Source organism: Amphiura filiformis, chromosome 12, assembly GCF_039555335.1.
Source record: "Amphiura filiformis chromosome 12, Afil_fr2py, whole genome shotgun sequence".
Classification (NCBI taxonomy): domain Eukaryota; kingdom Metazoa; phylum Echinodermata; class Ophiuroidea; order Amphilepidida; family Amphiuridae; genus Amphiura; species Amphiura filiformis.
In genome coordinates, this window is record NC_092639.1 from 16,837,605 (window position 1) to 16,857,923 (window position 20,319).

At 35.8% G+C, this 20,319-nt stretch overlaps 1 protein-coding gene across 2 annotated transcripts in view; it reads right to left on the reverse strand.

The window, feature by feature from the left end:
* LOC140165875 (alcohol dehydrogenase [acceptor]-like) overlaps positions 1 to 20,319 on the reverse strand; it is a 67,458-nt gene that overhangs the window by 21,969 nt on the left and 25,170 nt on the right. The window contains exon 15 of one of the 2 annotated variants that reach the window (XM_072189216.1): positions 18,625 to 18,967. The exons of the other annotated variant lie outside the window; for it this stretch is intronic. Coding sequence (XP_072045317.1) covers positions 18,829 to 18,967 — 139 coding nt within the window. The 3' untranslated portion in view covers positions 18,625 to 18,828. Of the gene's footprint in view, positions 1 to 18,624; positions 18,968 to 20,319 lie in introns of those variants that run through there. 2 annotated transcript variants of the gene reach the window in all.

Sequence of the window (20,319 nt, forward strand, 5' to 3'; positions counted from 1 at the left end):
CGTAATAGTAATACAATGAAGGCTGACGACAATTGAGTACATAAACCATTGCGTCATTGCATTTAGACATTTTTGTAATCCTGAAGGTGTCTAGTAAATGAATTTTGATGTTTCCAAAATTAAATATTGTCCCATGGGGTTCATTTGGCGGCCATCTTGGATTCCGACAAAATTCAATTAAATTGACATAACTTTTGAACTAGACATCATAGGAAGACAAATGACCCCATTTTTCGGGATAATGTGGACATGAGCAATCAATTAAAAGGTTTATTTTCATGATTTAAACATGTTGGATACATTAAAATGCAAAATATTATGTCCCATGGTGTTCATTTGGCGGCCATGTTGGATTCCGACAAAATTCAATGAAATTGACATAACTTTTGAACTCGACATCATAGGAAAACAAATGACCCCATTTTTTCGGGATAATGTGGACATGAGCAATCAATTAAAAGGGTTATTTTCATGATTTAAACATGTTGGATACATTAAAATGCAAAATATTACTAAAAATATTATCTTCGAGGCATACTCGTCTGTATATAATTAATAGGAGCTCTTTTTGGTACATTGAGAAGGATATTTTGATGTTATTGATTTATTTACTATTTTCTCTTCTAGGTGCATGACTTAACTTATTATTAGCTAGAACTGGTGTTAGTGAACTAAAAATCGTAGCATAGTTATAGTGAAGTGGTGGATAATCATGCCAAAACGCAAGGGTGATAAAGGTACCCCCGGGAAAGGTACTGAGTCAGACTCACTGCAGCAACGTCCTCATGTAAATTGTATTTTACATGTGAGTGGTATTGAGCAAGTAAAGTAAGGGGCTCCGTCACTGACAAGCTGGCTCAGCTACATGACATTTGCGACAAAAGACACATTGAACCTCATGATTCACCCTATCGCATGGATGATGTCTGTAATGACAACAAATCTCATGATCAGGGTCTGCTCATGGCCAGGGGGACATTTTGCAGGGGTCAGGTCAAAGGTCATGCAGAGGTCAAATTTTAGAAATGCTTTTCCTAGACAACTGTAAGGGGTACGGGGCTCAAACTTGGTGACAACAAACTTAATGATCAAGGGAACATTTTGGAACACTTTACAGGGGTCAGGTCAAAGGTTAACCGGGGTCAAATCTTATAATTTCTTTTTCTGGATATTTGTAAGGGGTATGGGGATCAAACTCAGTGACAGCAAATCTCATGACCAGGGGAACATTTTGCAGGGGTCAGGTCAAAGGTCATGCAGAGGTCAAATTTTCAAAATGCATTTTCTGGACATGTGTAAGGGGTACGGGGTTCAAACTCCGTGACAACAAACTTACTGACCAGGGGAACACTTTGAAACACTGTGCATGGGTCAGGTCAAATGTTATCTGGGGTCAAATCATCAAATTTCATTTTCTGGACATATGTAAGGAGTACGAGACGCAAACCTGACCAGATACCTCCAAAACACCAACATGCCCCAGCTAGGTTTGTGGTCTAAGACCACCATTCTAGTTTACTATTATAACTTTATTCCTCTTTCATGTCTGTGCTGCTAACCTTTTGCTATATAAAAAAGTGGGTAATGGTGAATCCAACGGACGAGGACACAAAACACATCAAGGATCAATAAATGATACAAGAGGATACCTTGAATATGAACAACAGAAAAGAAAACGAGCAAGGTACACCAACTTGATGTGGGGAAACAAGTAAAATACAGACTAGACAATATGCAGGGGGGGGCAAAACCAGCAAATGTAGGCATAGGAAGTAGGCAAAGTTCGATGGCCAAAAATTACCAGTTCCAAGGCTCACAAAAGTGCTAACCTGCAAAAACAACAAGGATAAAGTAACCTGGAGCAAACAAACAAAACCAAACAGACAAAAAACAACCGACGTTTCGAGCAGATAAACTGCTCTTCTTCAGGGACAGACAACAAAATATAAAAGCAAACAACGAAAACTACATGCTGTAGTTTAAAAACAAATTCAAGTCAAAAACTGAAGGCAAGTTCAAATAGAACTCAGTAGCAAACTTATCTTCAAGTTCAAATAGAACTCAGTAGCAAACTTATCTTGTTTGTTTGCTCCAGGTTACTTTATCCTTGTTGTTTTTGCAGGTTAGCACTTTTGTGAGCCTTGGAACTGGTAATTTTTGGCCATCGAACTTTGCCTACTTCCTATGCCTACATTTGCTGGTTTTGCCCCCCCCCCCTGCATATTGTCTAGTCTGTATTTTACTTGTTTCCCCACATCAAGTTGGTGTACCTTGCTCGTTTTCTTTTCTTTTGCTATATACATTTTTAATATAACATATACGTCGTAGTTCATTCATTCATTCATTCATTCATTTTATTTTTTCATCATCATCAATACATACATAATCAGCATAACAGATATAAACAATGTTGAAAATAATGATGTGATGAGGTAGATGCATTACAAAGCCAAAGGCCTGAAAGACAATGCACCACCTTTACATTAAATAATATATAAGTTTAGATATTTACACAAGAAAGAAAAAAAAATCAGTATAAAAACAGAAAAAAAAAAAAAGAGACAGCACGGAACCCATCTTGAATATCACTTATATACATTAACCAGGCAAATTAATGCAATTTTTTTTTAAAGTGTTTATATGTAACAACTTCAGTAACTTGTACAATAGAGTAAAAACAGAATTATTACATGAATGCGATAATCAAGAGTTAGTGATCACCTTTAACGATTCTAATAATACCAGTTTTGAATTTGGAGATGCAATTTGCTTCTTTGACTTCCTTTGGTAAGCTATTCCACAGCCTAGGGCCAAGTGACAAAACATTATTAAGTCGATGGACCTCGGCCCGATAATCATTTTTACCTCTTGTATCATAATTGTGGATAGACTTCATATTGATGAAAGTATTATCAAAAGATCTTGGTAATAGACAAATGTGGTATTTGTACATAAATAGACCCAATTCCTTATTATAAAGTTGATACACATCAAGAATATTAAATTTTTCAAACAATGGCTTTGTATGACACAAATAGGAGCTGTTAGAGATGACCCTTACAGCTCTTTTTTGAAGCTTTACAATTCTATCCAAAATATTTTTATTGGCATTGCCCCACAATATTATACCGTAAGTTAAGAATGGTAAGATAAGGGTACAGAACAACTGGTACATGTTGGGTTTTGGTAAGAAATGTTTGAGTTTGTTTAGTACACCAATATTCTTACAGCATGTTTTACAAATACTATTTATATGCGACCTCCATGTGAGGTTATGATCTAGAGTAATACCAAGAAATTTTGCATCATATACACGTGTCAACTTACATCCATCAAGATATATTTGATAATCATTGGTAATATCATTAGTCTGATGAGGTGTTCCAAAGAACATAAGATTTGTCTTGGTGGCATTTAAAGACAGTTTGTTACATTTGAACCAATTTACAACTTCTTTTAACTCTCCATTCATAGTATCACATAATCTTTGTATATTACTATCAGAGTAGCATACTGTTGTATCATCAGCAAACAGTATAAATGATAGCAGTGTTGATGTGTTACATATATCATTCATATATATAATAAAAAGAAGAGGACCAAGGATAGACCCTTGTGGCACTCCACAAAGTACATTTTCATATGATGATTGAGCACCATTAAAGGATACAAATTGTTTTCTGTTTGACAGGTAGTTTTCAAACCATTTATGAGATACACCACGAAAGCCATAATGATATAGTTTGTGTAATAAAATTTCATGGTTGATGGTATCAAAAGCTTTCGATAAATCCATAAAAATACCAGCAGTGTACATATTATCATCAATAGCATTATTTACATCTTTAATAAAATCCAATACCGCCATATATGTTGAATGATTATGTCTAAACCCATACTGTCTGTTGTAAAGAATATCTTTGGCATCTAAAAAGTTACAACATCTATTATGTATAATTCTTTCTAGAATCTTGGAAAAACAAGGCAACACAGATACAGGCCTGTAGTTACCAAATGATTCAGGAGATTCTTTCTTATAAATTGGCACCACCTTTGCTATTTTTAAGGTATCTGGAACAATTCCATCTGAGAGCGACTTATTGAATATTAATTTAAGCGGATACACAATCTCAGCTGCAACCAATTTTACTAAGTCAGATTTTACAAGATCATGACCCGGGCTTTTTCTGTTACCCAGTTTTTTGATGATTTTCAAGATTTCATTTTCATCTGTTGGTTGGAAAACATGTAGAGTTTATACAACTATTAGCTAGGTACTGGTTAAAATCTTTACCTTGATGTTTGATTGATCCAGCTAATGTTGGTCCAATGCTGAAAAAAATTCATTAAAATTGTTTGCAATTTCTTTAGGCTCAGTATAGGTCTTATTGTTACTTACAAACTTTTGACATTGTACCTTTTTTGGACTTCTGAGTATTGAGTTCAGGATTTTCCAGGTATTCCTCATATTGTATCTTTCTTTATCCAGTTGAGAACTGAAGTAGTTTTGCTTTGCTCTCCTTAATAGGGAGTTTAATCTGTTTCGATACATCTTATATTTAGATACATTAGTTTCAGTAGGTTTTTGCATAGATTTTTTATACAACCTGTTCTTCCTGCGTATACATTTCAACAATGAGTAGGTTATCCAAGGTGCCTTTGGCGTCTTGTTTTTAGCGTTATGTTTTTTAAGCACTTTTTTGGGATACATTCTTCAAACACTTCTTGGAATTTATCTATAAAATTGTTGTATGATACATTAGCATTTTCGTTTTCACACACATTATCCCAGTCAACCTGGCTCAGTTTGTCTTTAAGTACATCTATATTATGTTTACTCATGCCCCTGATTTCTATATCGACAGTACTGGAATTTCTGTCATAGACACTTACATCTGTAGATACAAATATAGGTAGGTGATCACTTATATCACTTATTAAGATACCAGAGGTTTGCTTAGCATAATTGTTGGTAAATATATTATCAATAAGAGTTGCTGACGTACGTGTTATCCTAGTTGGCTTGATGATACTCGGATACAAGGAATATGAAGACAAAATGTCAACAAATTCGCCAGTTGATTCATGGACGTCATTATTTAACAGGTTTATATTAAAGTCACCCATTATATACAGAAGCTTATTTTCTTGACCTGTGATTTTAGACAATATCGTATCAACACATTTGTTGAAATCTTTCATATTCTGGTCAGGTGGCCTATATATCACACCAATGACAATGTTTTGTGATTTGTGCTTTTCAATTTCAATGAACAGAGATGCTGTGTCTTTGAGGCAATTAAGCTCATTGATATCATTTCTCATATTATAAACAATATTCTCCTCAACATGCATACACACACCACCGCCTTTCTTCAAGGTTGTAGCCTTTAAGATGATAATAATCATGAGGCTTGTCTTCCAACCAAGTCTCAACAAGTCCAATGACTTGAAATTTGATGTCGACTTCTGACAGTAACTCTGTGAGTGAATCAAAATTCTTTTTTACACTTCTTACATTACTACAAAGCATTGTTAAATTGTTACTGTTGATACCAGCAGTATCTTTTAATTCATCAGTGAAATAATATTTCGAGTTACTATTACAATCAATATTTTCAGGTATACCTACATTGTCATCAACAGGATTAAACTTCATGTTCTCAAAGTGAGTTTTTACATGGTCAGTGTTTAGATCACCATTTTCAAAACACCTGTATAGTTGGAGTTGGAATTCACATTCATTGGTTATATGATTAAAAGGTAATGTAAGACTTTCGTTACAACTAGCACAATGCCAATATTTAGTAGTGTCACTACATCTAAACTCTTTTGCGGTTAGGTTACTACAGCATTTATGAACATATTTCATACATAATTTACACGTTAGCTTTCTATGATTTCTTTTAACAAGATGGGAACATACACTGCATACACAAGACATAAAGAAAAATAGGGAAACAATTACTCAGTGATGCTGTTACTACAGCGATCAATAAGATTTGAATTAGATTTCACTTTACCTGCATCATACAGAAATAAGTTTTAAATCTAACACCATACTACAAGCTGAATTGTTGAAGTACAAAGGTATGTATACAACAACAAAGTTATAACATAATATAAGTTATATATTGTCACACTCATCAGATATTCCAAACACATAAGCAGTATTTGCAATCATAAATGTGTTTAACCATAACAATGTCAGCCTCATCATTTCAACCAAATAATTATAACATTATAATAATTAACATAGCCCAATAGGCCTATTTAGTTTATCATTGAGAGAAACATAACTGTAACAACATGACCATTAAAGTGCACCATTAATACCATGATATGATTTTAGAGAAAAGATGTACAGTATAACAACTTTGTACTGTAATACCACTAACTCGTCATCTCAGTCTACTAGTGATGGCAATGTAACATACACACTTCACAAGTCATTTTCATCAAAGATTACTAAACACATTACTAATACATTCGATATTTCCTGGGATTACCCACATCATTTAATATCATCAATTTCATCTTACAATAATATTGGTACTTACAAGAACCCAAGATACATGTTCATGTAGGTGGCAATTTTTCAAAAACAAATAAATAAAATGATTCTCACAAAAGACATGATCCTCAACATGTCTGGTTGTCAATCATTATGACAAATGATGGCACAACTAGAACGACTTAGGAATATAGAAAGATAATTTCATGTGTAAAAGACAAGTGAAGAAGATAGAAACAATTCATTTCAGATAATATTCATATTCAACCAGAATATCATATATTTGTAAGAATTATCATATTATCATTTTATAATAGTTGACAGGATTATTGTATTAGAGATGTCATACAACAAACATTAATGTGCATGTACACAAACAACACATTTTAGAAAACCATTCACTCTCCAATAGATGTACGAAACATACCCAATTTCACCTGTCATATTTATCATAATTTACCAAACACATTATCAAATTTTTCAATCACTCCTGAGATAATCTAGGCAAATTCAACCTATTGTATAAAAACATATATTGATAATGGCAATATATTGTACACAATCATACATCTTGCGTTATATAGGCCCGTGTTAAATTTCTCATAAGAAACATAATGGTATAACATCATTCATAATGCGTGTCTGGTTGTCAAGCCATACTAGAATGAGATACAAGCAGTTCAACTTGGGAACATGACCAACAAACAATATCATATATTAATAATGGCAATACATTGTACACAATCCTATACCATATAGAGACAAATATTCTATTTTTCATAAGAAGCATAAATTATAACAACACTTAAAAGGTGTGTCTGTTTGTCAAGCATCATGCTACAATGAGATACAAGCAGTTCCACTTGGGAACATGACCGACAAACAGTATCATATATCAAAAAATTTGATACATTGTACATCATTCATCATATTGGTACACAATCATACATCTTGCGTTATATAGGCCCATATTAAATTTCTCATAAGAAACATAATGGTATAACATCATTCATAATGCGTGTCTGGTTGTCAAGCCATACTAGAATGAGATACAAGCAGTTCAACTTGGGAACATGACCAACAAACAATATCATAATTAATGGCAATATATTGTACACAATCCTATACCATATAGAGGCAAATATTATATTTTTCATTAGAATCATAATTGTAAAAACACTCATAATGTGTGCCTGCTTGACAAGCACCACACTAGAAGGAGATACAAGCAGTTCAACTTGGGAACATGACCAACAAACAGCATATATTAATAATGGCAATATATTTTACACAATCATACATCATGCGTCATATAGGCCCATATTATATTTTTCATAAGAATCATAATTGTAACATCACTCATAATGTGTGTCTGTTTGACAAGCACCATGTTAAGTGGAAATATATAAAAAGTTAAACTTGGGATCATGACCAGCATATAATATCATATTATATCAATAATGACAAAAATATATACAAGAGAATGGAAATACATCATTTCATATCCAAGACCATTATTACATGTCACATGTATAACCGATTATCAAATGAATGAATATTTCAATAATACTTTCAATCAGTCAGGGTAATTTAACTTTCAGTTTCAACCATCAAAATATAATAAGTATTATATCCAAATATTATGAATGCATTGTACACATCACAGATCAGTAATACTATAAACTTTCTACTTCAGACTACCAGTGACAATTTGAGCTTTTATGGATGTATGGGCTATTTACCCCTTTCATGTGTCACATTCATCAAAACAACCACCATTTTTAATCACACCTGATACCACCAGAGTATTTCAACTTTACCAATTTCAATAAACAATTTATTTATTTAAATATAATAGATTACATATCCTATGAAGAAGGGTACTATCAAATATACAGTGTGTATTTGATTGTCAAACTGTATGATAGGAGATTGACAATATAACATGAGAAATATAACATCATCTCATTATGCACAATAGAATATGAAGAAATAACAATTTCACATAGCATGACAGTTCCATTCATGCAGGAAAGTTGAAAAAGAAGGAGGGAGAACGGAATTATATCCTTGAGATAATCCCGTAGGTACTCCTGTCGCACCTATTCATAGTCCTTTATTCTCAAGTAGTTACACATCTACTTGAAAGTAGCCTTTGATGTGATGTGGGTTGCCGACTACGGTTGATTAATTTTCACTCCAGAATTGAAACCATATCCAATGTTTCTATAGAGAATTCCTTGAAAGTATGACAAGTACAAGTTAAGTACCTGATGTTGCCAGGGGCTATTTTAACGTGCTTCCTGGCACGTTCGTGCAGTGAGATTAAAAATCCGTGCAGTGACAATTGAAAATCCGTGCTTAACATATACAGTTGAGATGCTTGTAGAGCCTTTCTTACGCCAACTTTCAGGTAAAATATCAAATTTTTCTCGCGCTTTTGAGGGCACTCAACACTTCATCGACACTTCAGCATTCCTTTTCGTGATAACCATTTCACATGGCCCAATGCATATAAAAACAGTTTAGGAACCGATATTTCAAAGTTCTTTTATACAAACCAAAACTAAGACTTAGCACTTTTTAAAATTGACTGACCAATTCCTGCACATCGTCGGTTGCTTCCGATGTTGGAGCAGGCTTATAGATGGCGCTGTTAGGACTTGGTCGTAAATATGCGGAAGAAAGTAGTTCTTCACGTCTCTGTTGAGTGTTTTGTGCCCCTCTTTCTTATCCAGATGGCTTCTTGTATGTGTCTCCTCTTTCTGTTCTGTTCTCTGTCTTCCTCCCATCCGATTTGTTCAGCTACGTGGTTTAGCAGATATATTCTCCCCGTAACGGAGACCTGTCCCCGGGACCTGTCTTTGCGCTCTGGTGAATGCTTTCTTTGAAGCTTTATCAGCTTCTGTTTTGTGTTCTTTGAGTCGGGTACCAAAAAGTCTCGATGTTTCTCCAATATATGATTTATCACAGTTGAGGCAAGGGATTTAGTAAACACAGTACGACGGTTAAGTTGCACGTTGGTCTGAGTGAGTAGGCCCACGTCTGTAACAAGGGGCGGATCCAAATTTTACGGCAAATACGACCCTTTTAATCATTCGGGGGGGGGGGGGGGGTCCCTCAGATTCAGAAACTGTGCAAATATGCGAGTCAAAATCGTAGAACAAACATGTCCCCTTTTTTTTTTTATAGAGGAGGTGGCATTTCCCCGATCTGCTTTTGACCGTGTAAACAAACAACAACCCTTATTAATATTTTGACGACGTATAAACTCTTATTTTGAATGAACTTCATGAAAGTGCTGAAACCCGAAAGTACAAGCCTAATTTAATAGATTACTATAATATTTTGCTCAATATGTTGAGTGATTAAATGAATAATACATGTAATAATACTATTATAAATGAAACGAAGAACCTTGATCAAAATTTATGTGCATAAAAATGTACGTATTATGTAAAAATGGAAACTAAAACACAACATTAATGTTGTTATTTTAATACATCACAACAATAAATTATTTCATGATATGTTCACGATTCATCTGTTATACTGTACCGGTACTATAAACATCTCGCAAAATGCATGATATTGTACATAAATTTCAATCAAGCGATAAATCAGTATTGATGCATTTTAATCATGACATATCTTGACGCATGAAAGAGTTTGTACTTTGTCTAAAAGTACAAAGTGTCTACAAGAACTGTCTTTAAAAAAAACGCAGTTAAAAGGCTAAGCTAAGGGGTTAACTACTGTAGCTAAAAAGTTAACTATTAATATCATAGCTATATGTCAGTGGCAGACTTGTACCCGAGTCCAGCTTGTCCGAGTCCGAGCCAAGCCGAGTCCATTTGCATCCGAGTCCGAGCCAAGTCCGAGTCCTTTTGTTCGAGTCCAAGTCCGGGGGTGCCGAGTCCGAGCCAAGTCCGAGTTCAACAAAAATAACACCAAAGTCCGGACTCGAGTCCGGCTCGAGTCAGGACTCGGTCAGAGTCCATGCCCGGTGGGGGGGGGAGGCGGGGGAGGCGGGGGTCATTCAACTTTAATGTGACAGGTTTCAGCCTACTGGCATTTCTTAGTAGGAGCCTATTAATTTTGTATAAAAATGGGTCATTGGGTACAACAAAATGAAAAAGGGGTAATTTGGTATAACATTTTGAAAGAAGGGGGTCATTTGGTATAACATTTTGAAAAAGTGGGTCATTATTTCCGAAAATGGAGCAAAATTTTATATTTTGTTTCAAATTTGAAAATTTACAATACAAATTTGCTGAAAAAAAAGAATATTTCAAAGTTTTTTTATAGCATTTTGATGATAAAATTGTAGAAAAAGAAGGTCATTGACCAAAGGTCACTCACTATATGTCCACCACACCATACACCGCTCTCCCTATACACACCCACCCCACCCCACCCACCCCACCACTCAACCCAACTCAACCATCCAACTGTACACACTTTAATTCTTCAAAGACCCATAAACAGGTAACTCCCGAAGGTAAGAATTACATGTACCAGACCACCTGTATCAGACAACAGTCATGTGGGGGTTATTTGTGTGTGTGTGTGGCACACTACATGTAAACTTTGCGCTCAGGGACTAGAGAAGTGTCACTAGGTTGCGTGAAGCATATATGTAATATATCCGAGCCGAGCCGAGTCTTTTTGTGTCCGAGTCCGAGCCAAGTCCGAGTCCAACAAAAAGTGGACTCGAACGATACATCACTGGTCAGTGGGCCAACTTTGATATAAAATTGGATCGGTTGAGCCCATATTTATTGGTCGAGCTATGAGTTTTAAAATATTGGACGAGACGTAGTCGAGTCCAATATTTTAAAACTCATAGCTCGACCAATAAATATGGGCGTAAACCATCCAATTTTATCATTATTATGTTTTGGATCCAATATTATCACAACTTGGATCCATCAAAACATAATAATGTGAAAAATTGAGCGATTTTAATCAGTTACGTATCAATTTGTACTAAAATTGATCATACTGCAGTTACTGTCCTTTTCATATACATAATACACAGTACTCTCCCCATTGACGCGTGACCTCTACAAACAGTGCATGTTATAGCCTATGGGCATTGCCTAGTTAACGTCACTGTGTGAAAAATAACCGGCCAATATTTAAAGTATTCTCTGAAAGTCTAGAAAATATAGTTTTGTAACATGTCCTAAATTTTTAGCTAATTTAGGTGTTTGGAAATATTCGCACATTGGTGTTTTAGTGTATGTTATAGGTAATGGGGCATTGCCTAGTTAACGTCACTGTGTGAAAAACAACCGGCCAATATTTAAAGTATTCTCTGAAATTCTAGAAAATATAGTTTTGTAACATGTCCTAAATTTTTAGCTAATTTAGGTGTTTGGAAATACTCGCACTTTGGTGTTTTAGGAAGGATATGTAAACAACAGCACCAAAAAATATGAAGAAATTATTTCCAAACCGTGTTAAGTCTGCAACGATTATGTTTCTCATTTTCAAGAATGCTGGTTAACAATATGCACACTATTGTCTCATTTCGTACACAAAGGCGCGCACAGTATTGTTACGTTGCGTTTGCTTTATAATCGTTCACCCAACTGAAACTATAATACCAGCTCATTGCACAGGTAAAACAGAAACATGTGTAGTGTGGATTTAACCAGAGAAGATCTGATTTAACATGTTAACATAGTTGAGCTGTCTTCAATGAGTGTTATCTTGGTTTAATAGCTTTTAATGGGATTTAAGTCCTGCAAAGGTCGTGGTGAATTCTACTGTAGACATGACTGCATCATGTAATTAAAACACAAGCTTATGTCAATGTGAACGACATTAATTGGTCCATAATCAGTTAAGAATATTACGACATTTTCAATGTGTAGTCAAAGTCAACCTAATAAATAATGTAAGCCATGGACTGGATGGAGTATAATAAGGCCAGTTGCTTTGATGTGTTAACATAACAACAGTCAATAAGTGGGTCAAAGTATGAACTTGCACAGGCTTTTATTTCAGCGTCTGTGACTGGATTACAATCTTATGGTGACCATTTGGAGGAGTTCAATGTTCTACTGAACTAGGTCGAAGTTTTATGGCATTTTCCCCAAAATGTCGAAATCTTGTGGTATGGTGCAAACAGCCAAAAGGTGTATTATACTGTGATTCAGTAGCAACTGGTAGCCTGCTGCAAATAACCCAGCACAGGTTTGGCACTTCTTCAGCACTTTCTTGGGCGAGATTAGAACTAGCCCCGTTCACAAACCGCGACGCCTCTCGAACAGCGAGAATATCTTGCTTGGACATATAAATAGAGTTTTTCTTTTGTCAAAACCAATTTGAAGAAAACTTACTAGTTTTTCTTGCTGACAGTTTCGTCAGTTAGCAACTGACTTTATCAAAGCTTGGTGTTGTTGTGATGATCCAACAGCTGACGACTGGCGGGAAGTTATGTCACTTCCGGTGTTAGTCTTGCTGGCAGTCTTCAGAAGTGGATCATACACGTGACTAAGATTGTAGACCCCCTCGTCTCTGTTCATTACTGTCTTTCACGTCCCATCACTCTCTTCATCAGAAAATGGGAGTTGTGCGCACGTTACTTGATAGGAAAGACAGAATAGTTACGGAGGAGGATGATAAAGTCAAAGAGGAGGAACACATACGACAGGCTCTAGCTAAGTGTGGTTATCCTAAGTGGACAATTGATAAAGTCAAGAATCAAATGGAAGCCAAACAACAAGAAAAGACAAAGAAAAGTAAGAGCACAACATCTGAACAAAAAGTAAAGGTCTGGTGGTGTTACCTTACGTAGCGGGAGTGTCGGAAAGAATAAGTAGAACTCTCAAAAAACACGACATCGCGACCGCCATGAGACCCCATACCACGATCAGAAAAATGGTGGTCCATCCGAAAGATAAACAAGATCCGGTTAAAACCCCTAATTGTGTTTATGAAGTTCCTGCGGTAGCTGTGAGCTAACTTATGTTGGTGAAACTAAAAGAACTTTCGGCACGCGTCTGGATGAACACAGGAGGGAGGCGGAGAAAGCAAGTCAACAAAAGTATACAAGGTCAAAGAGGAAAGAATCAGAGAGCCATTTTAAGAACTCAGCCATAAGCGATCACGTAGCCAGGGCTAATCATATTATCAACTGGGGGGAGTCCAAAATCTTAGAGAGAGAGAGAGATAGGAAAGCCAGATGGATTAATGACCCCCCCCACCTGACAACTTAAAACCCTTTGCGAACGACAGTGGTTTACAAAATCCGTCCGGAAATTAAATTACCATTTGTCGACGTGCAGTGACTTTTCACCTTTCAAATAGCCCCTGGATGTTGCTCTGAAGGGATGCCACACGTGGATACTATAAGAAAGAAATGTAGTTTTGTAAAGATTCCAAAAAAATCCGCCCATTTTGGAACATATATTAATTATTTAGGAGAGTGTTTTAGGATTTTGTTAGAAAAGGGATGATTTTTGATCATCTATATTTTATTGTTTTATGTATTTTCCTGTCATTTCCTGCAAACCTAATAAAGATATTTTGATAATTGAAAATAGGCTGTATCATAAATCGTAGAGGTTGAAAGCGTAACCAAGCGTGCAAAATTATTATTTGCCATGGAACTTCGGTCATATTTTATTTGAAATAAACAGGATGTTAGGATCTGCATGCGTGGTATGCATAGTATTGATGGTATACAGACACTGACCTTTCCCTAAAACTAGTAAGCAGCAACTTGTGTATCACACCCGTCATGGGTTCGAACCCTTTTGTTGTATTTTATTGTTAAACCTAAATAGCGTGATTGCTTTTGAATGAGCGGCAACACACATATTTTGTTTGAGGATAGCTGGATCTATCTCCTTTCTTTACATCTTCTCTGATTCATGTAACATAAATGACAAAATTTATTTTCAGGATATAACACGATTTTGTTGTCTGAAAAACATGAAGGATGCATATGGTACACCACAACTTCAATTTACCATAAACACATACTACCTCAGACTACCAGTTCTTGTTCTGGTCTGCACACCCCTTGGTTGCATAGGAGAGCTGTGATGTCTTGATTTTGATTTTTGTTCTCTTCTACATTTCTCGACAATTTTTTCATCAACTGTTGGTATCTTTTTCAGGTCATCTATACCTGAGATCAACAACTTGAGGAGTAGTACTTGGAACCGAAGCAAAGATTCTCCCATCTGTGCTCCATGAAGACACAACCCCCTGTTTTTTAAATGCCTTAATCAGGAGGGATTGGTTTTTTCTGGTTAGGTCTTCATGGATTGTGATACCTGAACCTTTCAATTTCATGAAGTTTCTGTACTCAGAACTTGCCATGACTTCCCCAATAAAACTACTGGCACTTATTTTTTCGGCCTTATCTTGATCAGCCATTATGATGTTGGTACAAGCAATGAATATACAGAAAACAAAATGCACACTATATTCCAGATGTGGAAAAATTAATATAAAAGGTATTACAATATTGTGACCATAGCAATCATAGCGATATTAAAATATACAACATTGAGTTATAATAGTACTATACTACAACAACAGTATACTATACTACAACAACAGCATATTCAGTACAGTGTAACTTGTAATACAACATGCAGGTAAAGCTTATAATAAGCTTAACTGATTGCCATTGATTTTATATGGTCAGCCAGAGAGGCGTGAAAACACGTCTTACCTGCTTGACAACCAGATACATTTATAGTTATATTTTCAAGTTTCAAGTTTGTTACAACAGTAGAGTTGCCGAAGTATACTCGGTGGATTTAGCCCTGTTTTGAAACGACCGTTTTGTTTGTCAAAATATTTGTACATGGCCGTCTTCATTGTGTTCAATGGATGTTGACTGTTGTGCTCCTATGGAAGCCCATATATCGAGGGTTGACAAACAGAAGGCCTTAACTCACTTTTGGCCATGTTGAGATTTTGGTACCAAAATAATCTGCAATACCCACAGATTCTTAAAATCATAAGCCTTAACTCAATTCAACTTCCTATTGCATCTATAGCACAATAATACTTGGTCACATCTCAATGCAAAACTATTATTTTACTCATTTTTCTCAAAAAGGCACTTTTTGAGTTAAGGCCTTCTGTTTGTCAACCCTCGACATCATCATTTACATCATAGTCAAATATCCACACAAGACTATAGCCCTCATCATTACGCATTTCACATTGTAATTCAACGTTGCCATTCACAAACACTGACTTGCTGGTTGGAGAAACAGTGGCCGAAATAGCAGAAACTGAAGCCAAATGTAGAATTACCAATACTAATCCTAAAAGTCTCCTAGCATGCCTAAAAGATCTTCATCTTAGCATGCAAGAACATAAAACGGTATCTACGTTTAGTGTTCTTAAAAGTATCAGTATTAAAATCAATGCACAAGGTCCAATGCACACGCTTGACGTCGCGCGCGTATACGCGATTGTTAACGCTGAAAAGCTAGGAACCTTGGAAAAAATTAAGTAATTTTGGTTAAAACGAAGTTCAGTGAATTCCGGTCTTAAGTTGATCTGTCAAATAAGTATTTTAATTGGCAGTATCATGGTATGACCTCCAAGGGGCGCTTGTGTTGAATTGCCTGAATTGATACTATTGATCCTTCAGAAAATGTACTGAAGTATCAAAATGGTACGCCCTTTGCACTCCCCAAGAGCTCCTGAGATTTTGACATATTAAATGACCCAATGTTTTCTATTTCATTATTTAAAATGAATTAATTGAATTAATTTTTATAAAATAATTATATTATCAAATCTAATGATATGTATTTCAAATGTATGCAGGTGTTAGGAACAGTCGTCCATCACAAGCACATGCACATTTTGCCATTAATATGCGTTTCTACAGCCGCTTATATCAGTAATATAGTTGTTCAAACTCCAAATAATGTTTTTGTGGAGAGTGTCTGCCTCTCGTCTCTTTCGTTAAACCTCGTTTAGAGGCATTATATGCTTGTAGACAAGTAGGTAGTTTGATCAAGTCGTAATCGTCGGGAATTGTCAGGCTTTTATTACTACCCTGAAAAGTACACCGACATTAAGAGTGATATAGTTGACCTGTTTGGTATATATTGTGCTTGTGTAAGAAAATAGACAATGTTTATGCTTGAATTGATGATAATCTGTGAAGCTTCTGGCAAGATGTCACAAGAAAATTCTCGAAATAAAATATATTGATATTGATCCGTGCGGTGATAAGGCCCGCTGATTACGAGCTGATCAAACTATAGTCTACTTTATAGCTGCAGGTAGTCCCTGATCGTTGCAAAATGGTTTATGGTGTGTCCTAGGTCCAGTGGTAAATGAATCCTGTAAAGTATCCTGAGGCTTGTTGGTTTATGTCTGTTCGTATATACCACTACACAAACTGTACACATGCACACAATCGGCCTATCGACCTAGCCATACCACCAAGACTGCGCTTTTGAAGGTTCAGAATGATGTGCTTCAGAGTTGACGGCCATCGGGAGGCAGTGCTCGTCTTGGACTTGAGCGCTGCCTTCGATACTATCGACCACCAAGTCCTTCTTCAGAGACTTCAACTTCGCTATGGCAAATCTGGCACTGCTGTAAAGTGGTTCTCCTCTTACCTCTAAACACCATAAGATTATCTGTGGTGTACCTCAGTGATCGGTGTGCGGTGCTCCGCTATTTAATCTCTATACTGCGCCAATCAGTGACATCATCTCTCGCCACAAGTTGCAGTACATCGAGTACGCGGACGACATTCAAATTTATGCATGTTTTGAACGTCTGGAAGCCTGCATAATTAGTGACATCAAAGCATGGGCAGTGAAAAACAGACTCCAGCTCAATGACGACAAGACAGAGTTGTTGCATTTTAGTTCGTATTTTGTTGAGTCCGAACCACTTCCACCGGTTTAGATTGGCGATGCGTACATCAGTTCAAGCCCGGAGGCTCGCAATCTAGGAGTCACCTTTGATAGCCATCTCAGACTTTAAGACTCAGGAAATCAGGAAATATCTCGATGAGCGTTTAGTCCATGCTTTCATAACCTCCCGCTGCTTGGACTACTGCAATTCGCTCCTTATAGGCCTGCCCGACATTGATCTGCAGAAACTCCAAAACGCCTCGGCCCGTCTCGTCACATGCACTCAACGCAGAGAACATATCACCCCCATCCATGAGCGCCTCCATTGGCTACCAGTGTTTTACCGAATCAAATACAAGGTTTTTTGTATTCAAAACTCTCAATGACCATGTTCCTGCTTACCTAGATAAGATGATATGCCGCTATATGCCCATCCACACCCTCCGGTCTTCTAACTCTCGCAGGTTCCCATCGCAGCGTTCACGGACACAATTTTATAGCCATAGGACCATACTGACTTTGTTCTGGTGCATTGTCATGACTTTGTGCTATGTTTATTTGTGTTGATTATATTGCTTTTGCATCTGTTCTGCTTTTTACCAATTACTGAAATTTTGTGATCTCTGTAATGTATTTTATTGTTTATTTTGCATTTTATCATGTTGCATGTACAGCGCTCATTGGCTTGCTTGCTTGTAATGGGCGCTTATAAATCCCTCCTTTATTATTATTATATACATTTGTATCGCGCACTATAAGTCATGATGCTTTTTAATCACATGTACGCGTTGTTTTCAACTAAACTAGGTAATATATTTCCTTTTTCATGTTACTTTGTTTAATATGTACAGACCGAATGTTGGAAAATAAAGACCCATGCTTGAAAATAAAACAATTAAGGTTACAATATTACAACTATACCAAATAATATGAAAAGTAAAATGACACCCTTATAATAATAATAATAATAATAATAATAACAATAACAACAACAACCAAAACAACAATAATAACAACAATAACAACAACAATAACAACAACAACAATAACAACAACAATAACAACAACAATAACAACAACAATAATAACAACAACAACAATAACAACAACAATAACAACAACAATAACAACAACAACAATAATAACAACACCAATAACAATAACAATAACACCAATAACAACAATAACAACACCAATAATAACAACACCAATAACAATAACAATAACAACACCAATAACAATAACAACACCAATAACAATAACAATAACAATAACACAGCTACTTTTAACTTCCACATTGCTTTATAAAGTCACGTTACATCTACATCCTGTTAATGTTCACGTATTTGCCCGTTTCCATTCATCTGGACGTAAAGACTTGATAAAATATGCGGCTCTTTCACCTATCACGATACAAAGTACATTTTTGTATTCCTCTTGGTCTGTTTTGATCTATTCATCTAGATGAGAAGACTTGATAAAAGCTGCGCCTCTTTCGCCAATCATGATACAAGGTGCATTGGGGTTGCCAGAGAGAGCATGTGGCATAATCGACGCATCGATTACACGAAGGCCTTTGATACCACGGACTCTGGAAAAAACAACGACAATACTAGATTTATTTTGCGTATCTTTTAAGGGATTGGGTATGAACGTTTGGACAATATTTATTGTGGGACATAAGAGCACATCAGACATATCGAATTGCATTCTGAATACGAAGAATGGCCTTCTGATATCAAATAATTTTGATTTTTTTTTTAATTCGCAATGTAATACACATTTTATGGCAAATGATTAAAAATTGATATTTTTGATATTTAACAGTACTCGAAGTAAACTTTATAAATCTGATGATATGTACTTAAAGTGTATGTAGGTGGGATGAAAAGCTGATGATCAATTGAAAATTTTGACCTTTCGTATTGAAGATATTGATTTTTTTTTCCCAAAACAGCAAAAAAATTAGGTCTTTTTGGGAAAAAAAGTCGGCTTTTCCTCCTAGCTACATACACTTTAAGAATATATCATTAGATTTATACAATTACTTCGAGGACTGTTATATATCAAAAAGTATAAAATATCAAATTTTAATAATTTGTCATAAAATTTGTATTATATCGTGAATTTCAAAAAATGAAAATTATTTGATATCAGAAAGATATTCTCCTTATTCAGAATGCAATTCGATATGTCTAACGTGCTCTCATGTCCCACAAAAAATACTGTCGAAACGCTCAAAACGCTCATTCCAGATCCCTTAAGGATACTTGAAAGAATTATGATGACTCGCTGCAGTGTCATGGTGCATTAAGCAAGATCTCAATGTGGGGGAAACGAGATTAATAACTCCCTTCCTGCTTTTTGACGAAGGGATGCGAAAGAAGAAAGGAAGGAATGAATGAATGAATGAATGAATGAAGGAAGGAAGGAAGGAAGGAAGGAAGGAAGGGAAGGAGGGAGGGAGTAAGGAAGGAAGGAAGACAGAAAGGAAGACAGAAAGGAAGACAGAAAGGAAGGAAGGAGGGAAGAAAATGAAAAGAAAAGTTATTTGCTTCGGTCCGATTAAAGGGTATCTCCGGCAATCACAACATTATGCCTTACATGATAGAAAATATTATCAAGCACGAATCACGTGGTTTTATTTGAAACAAACTCATATTGGTCATAAACACGAATTAATACAGCCGTCTCTCAACACGCGATATTCAAAATTCCCGGGCGCTGAAATTGTCCAGTGCATGACGTCCCAGTAATACAATGAAGGATGACAACAATTGAGCACAAGTAACTATGACGTCATTGCATTAGACAATTTCGGCGCAGGAATTTTGAATATCGCGTGTTTAGACAAGGCTGTTTTTATTCACTTTTATGGTCAATATGAGTTTATTTCAAATACAACCATGTGATTCGTGCTTGATAATTATTTTTCTAACATAT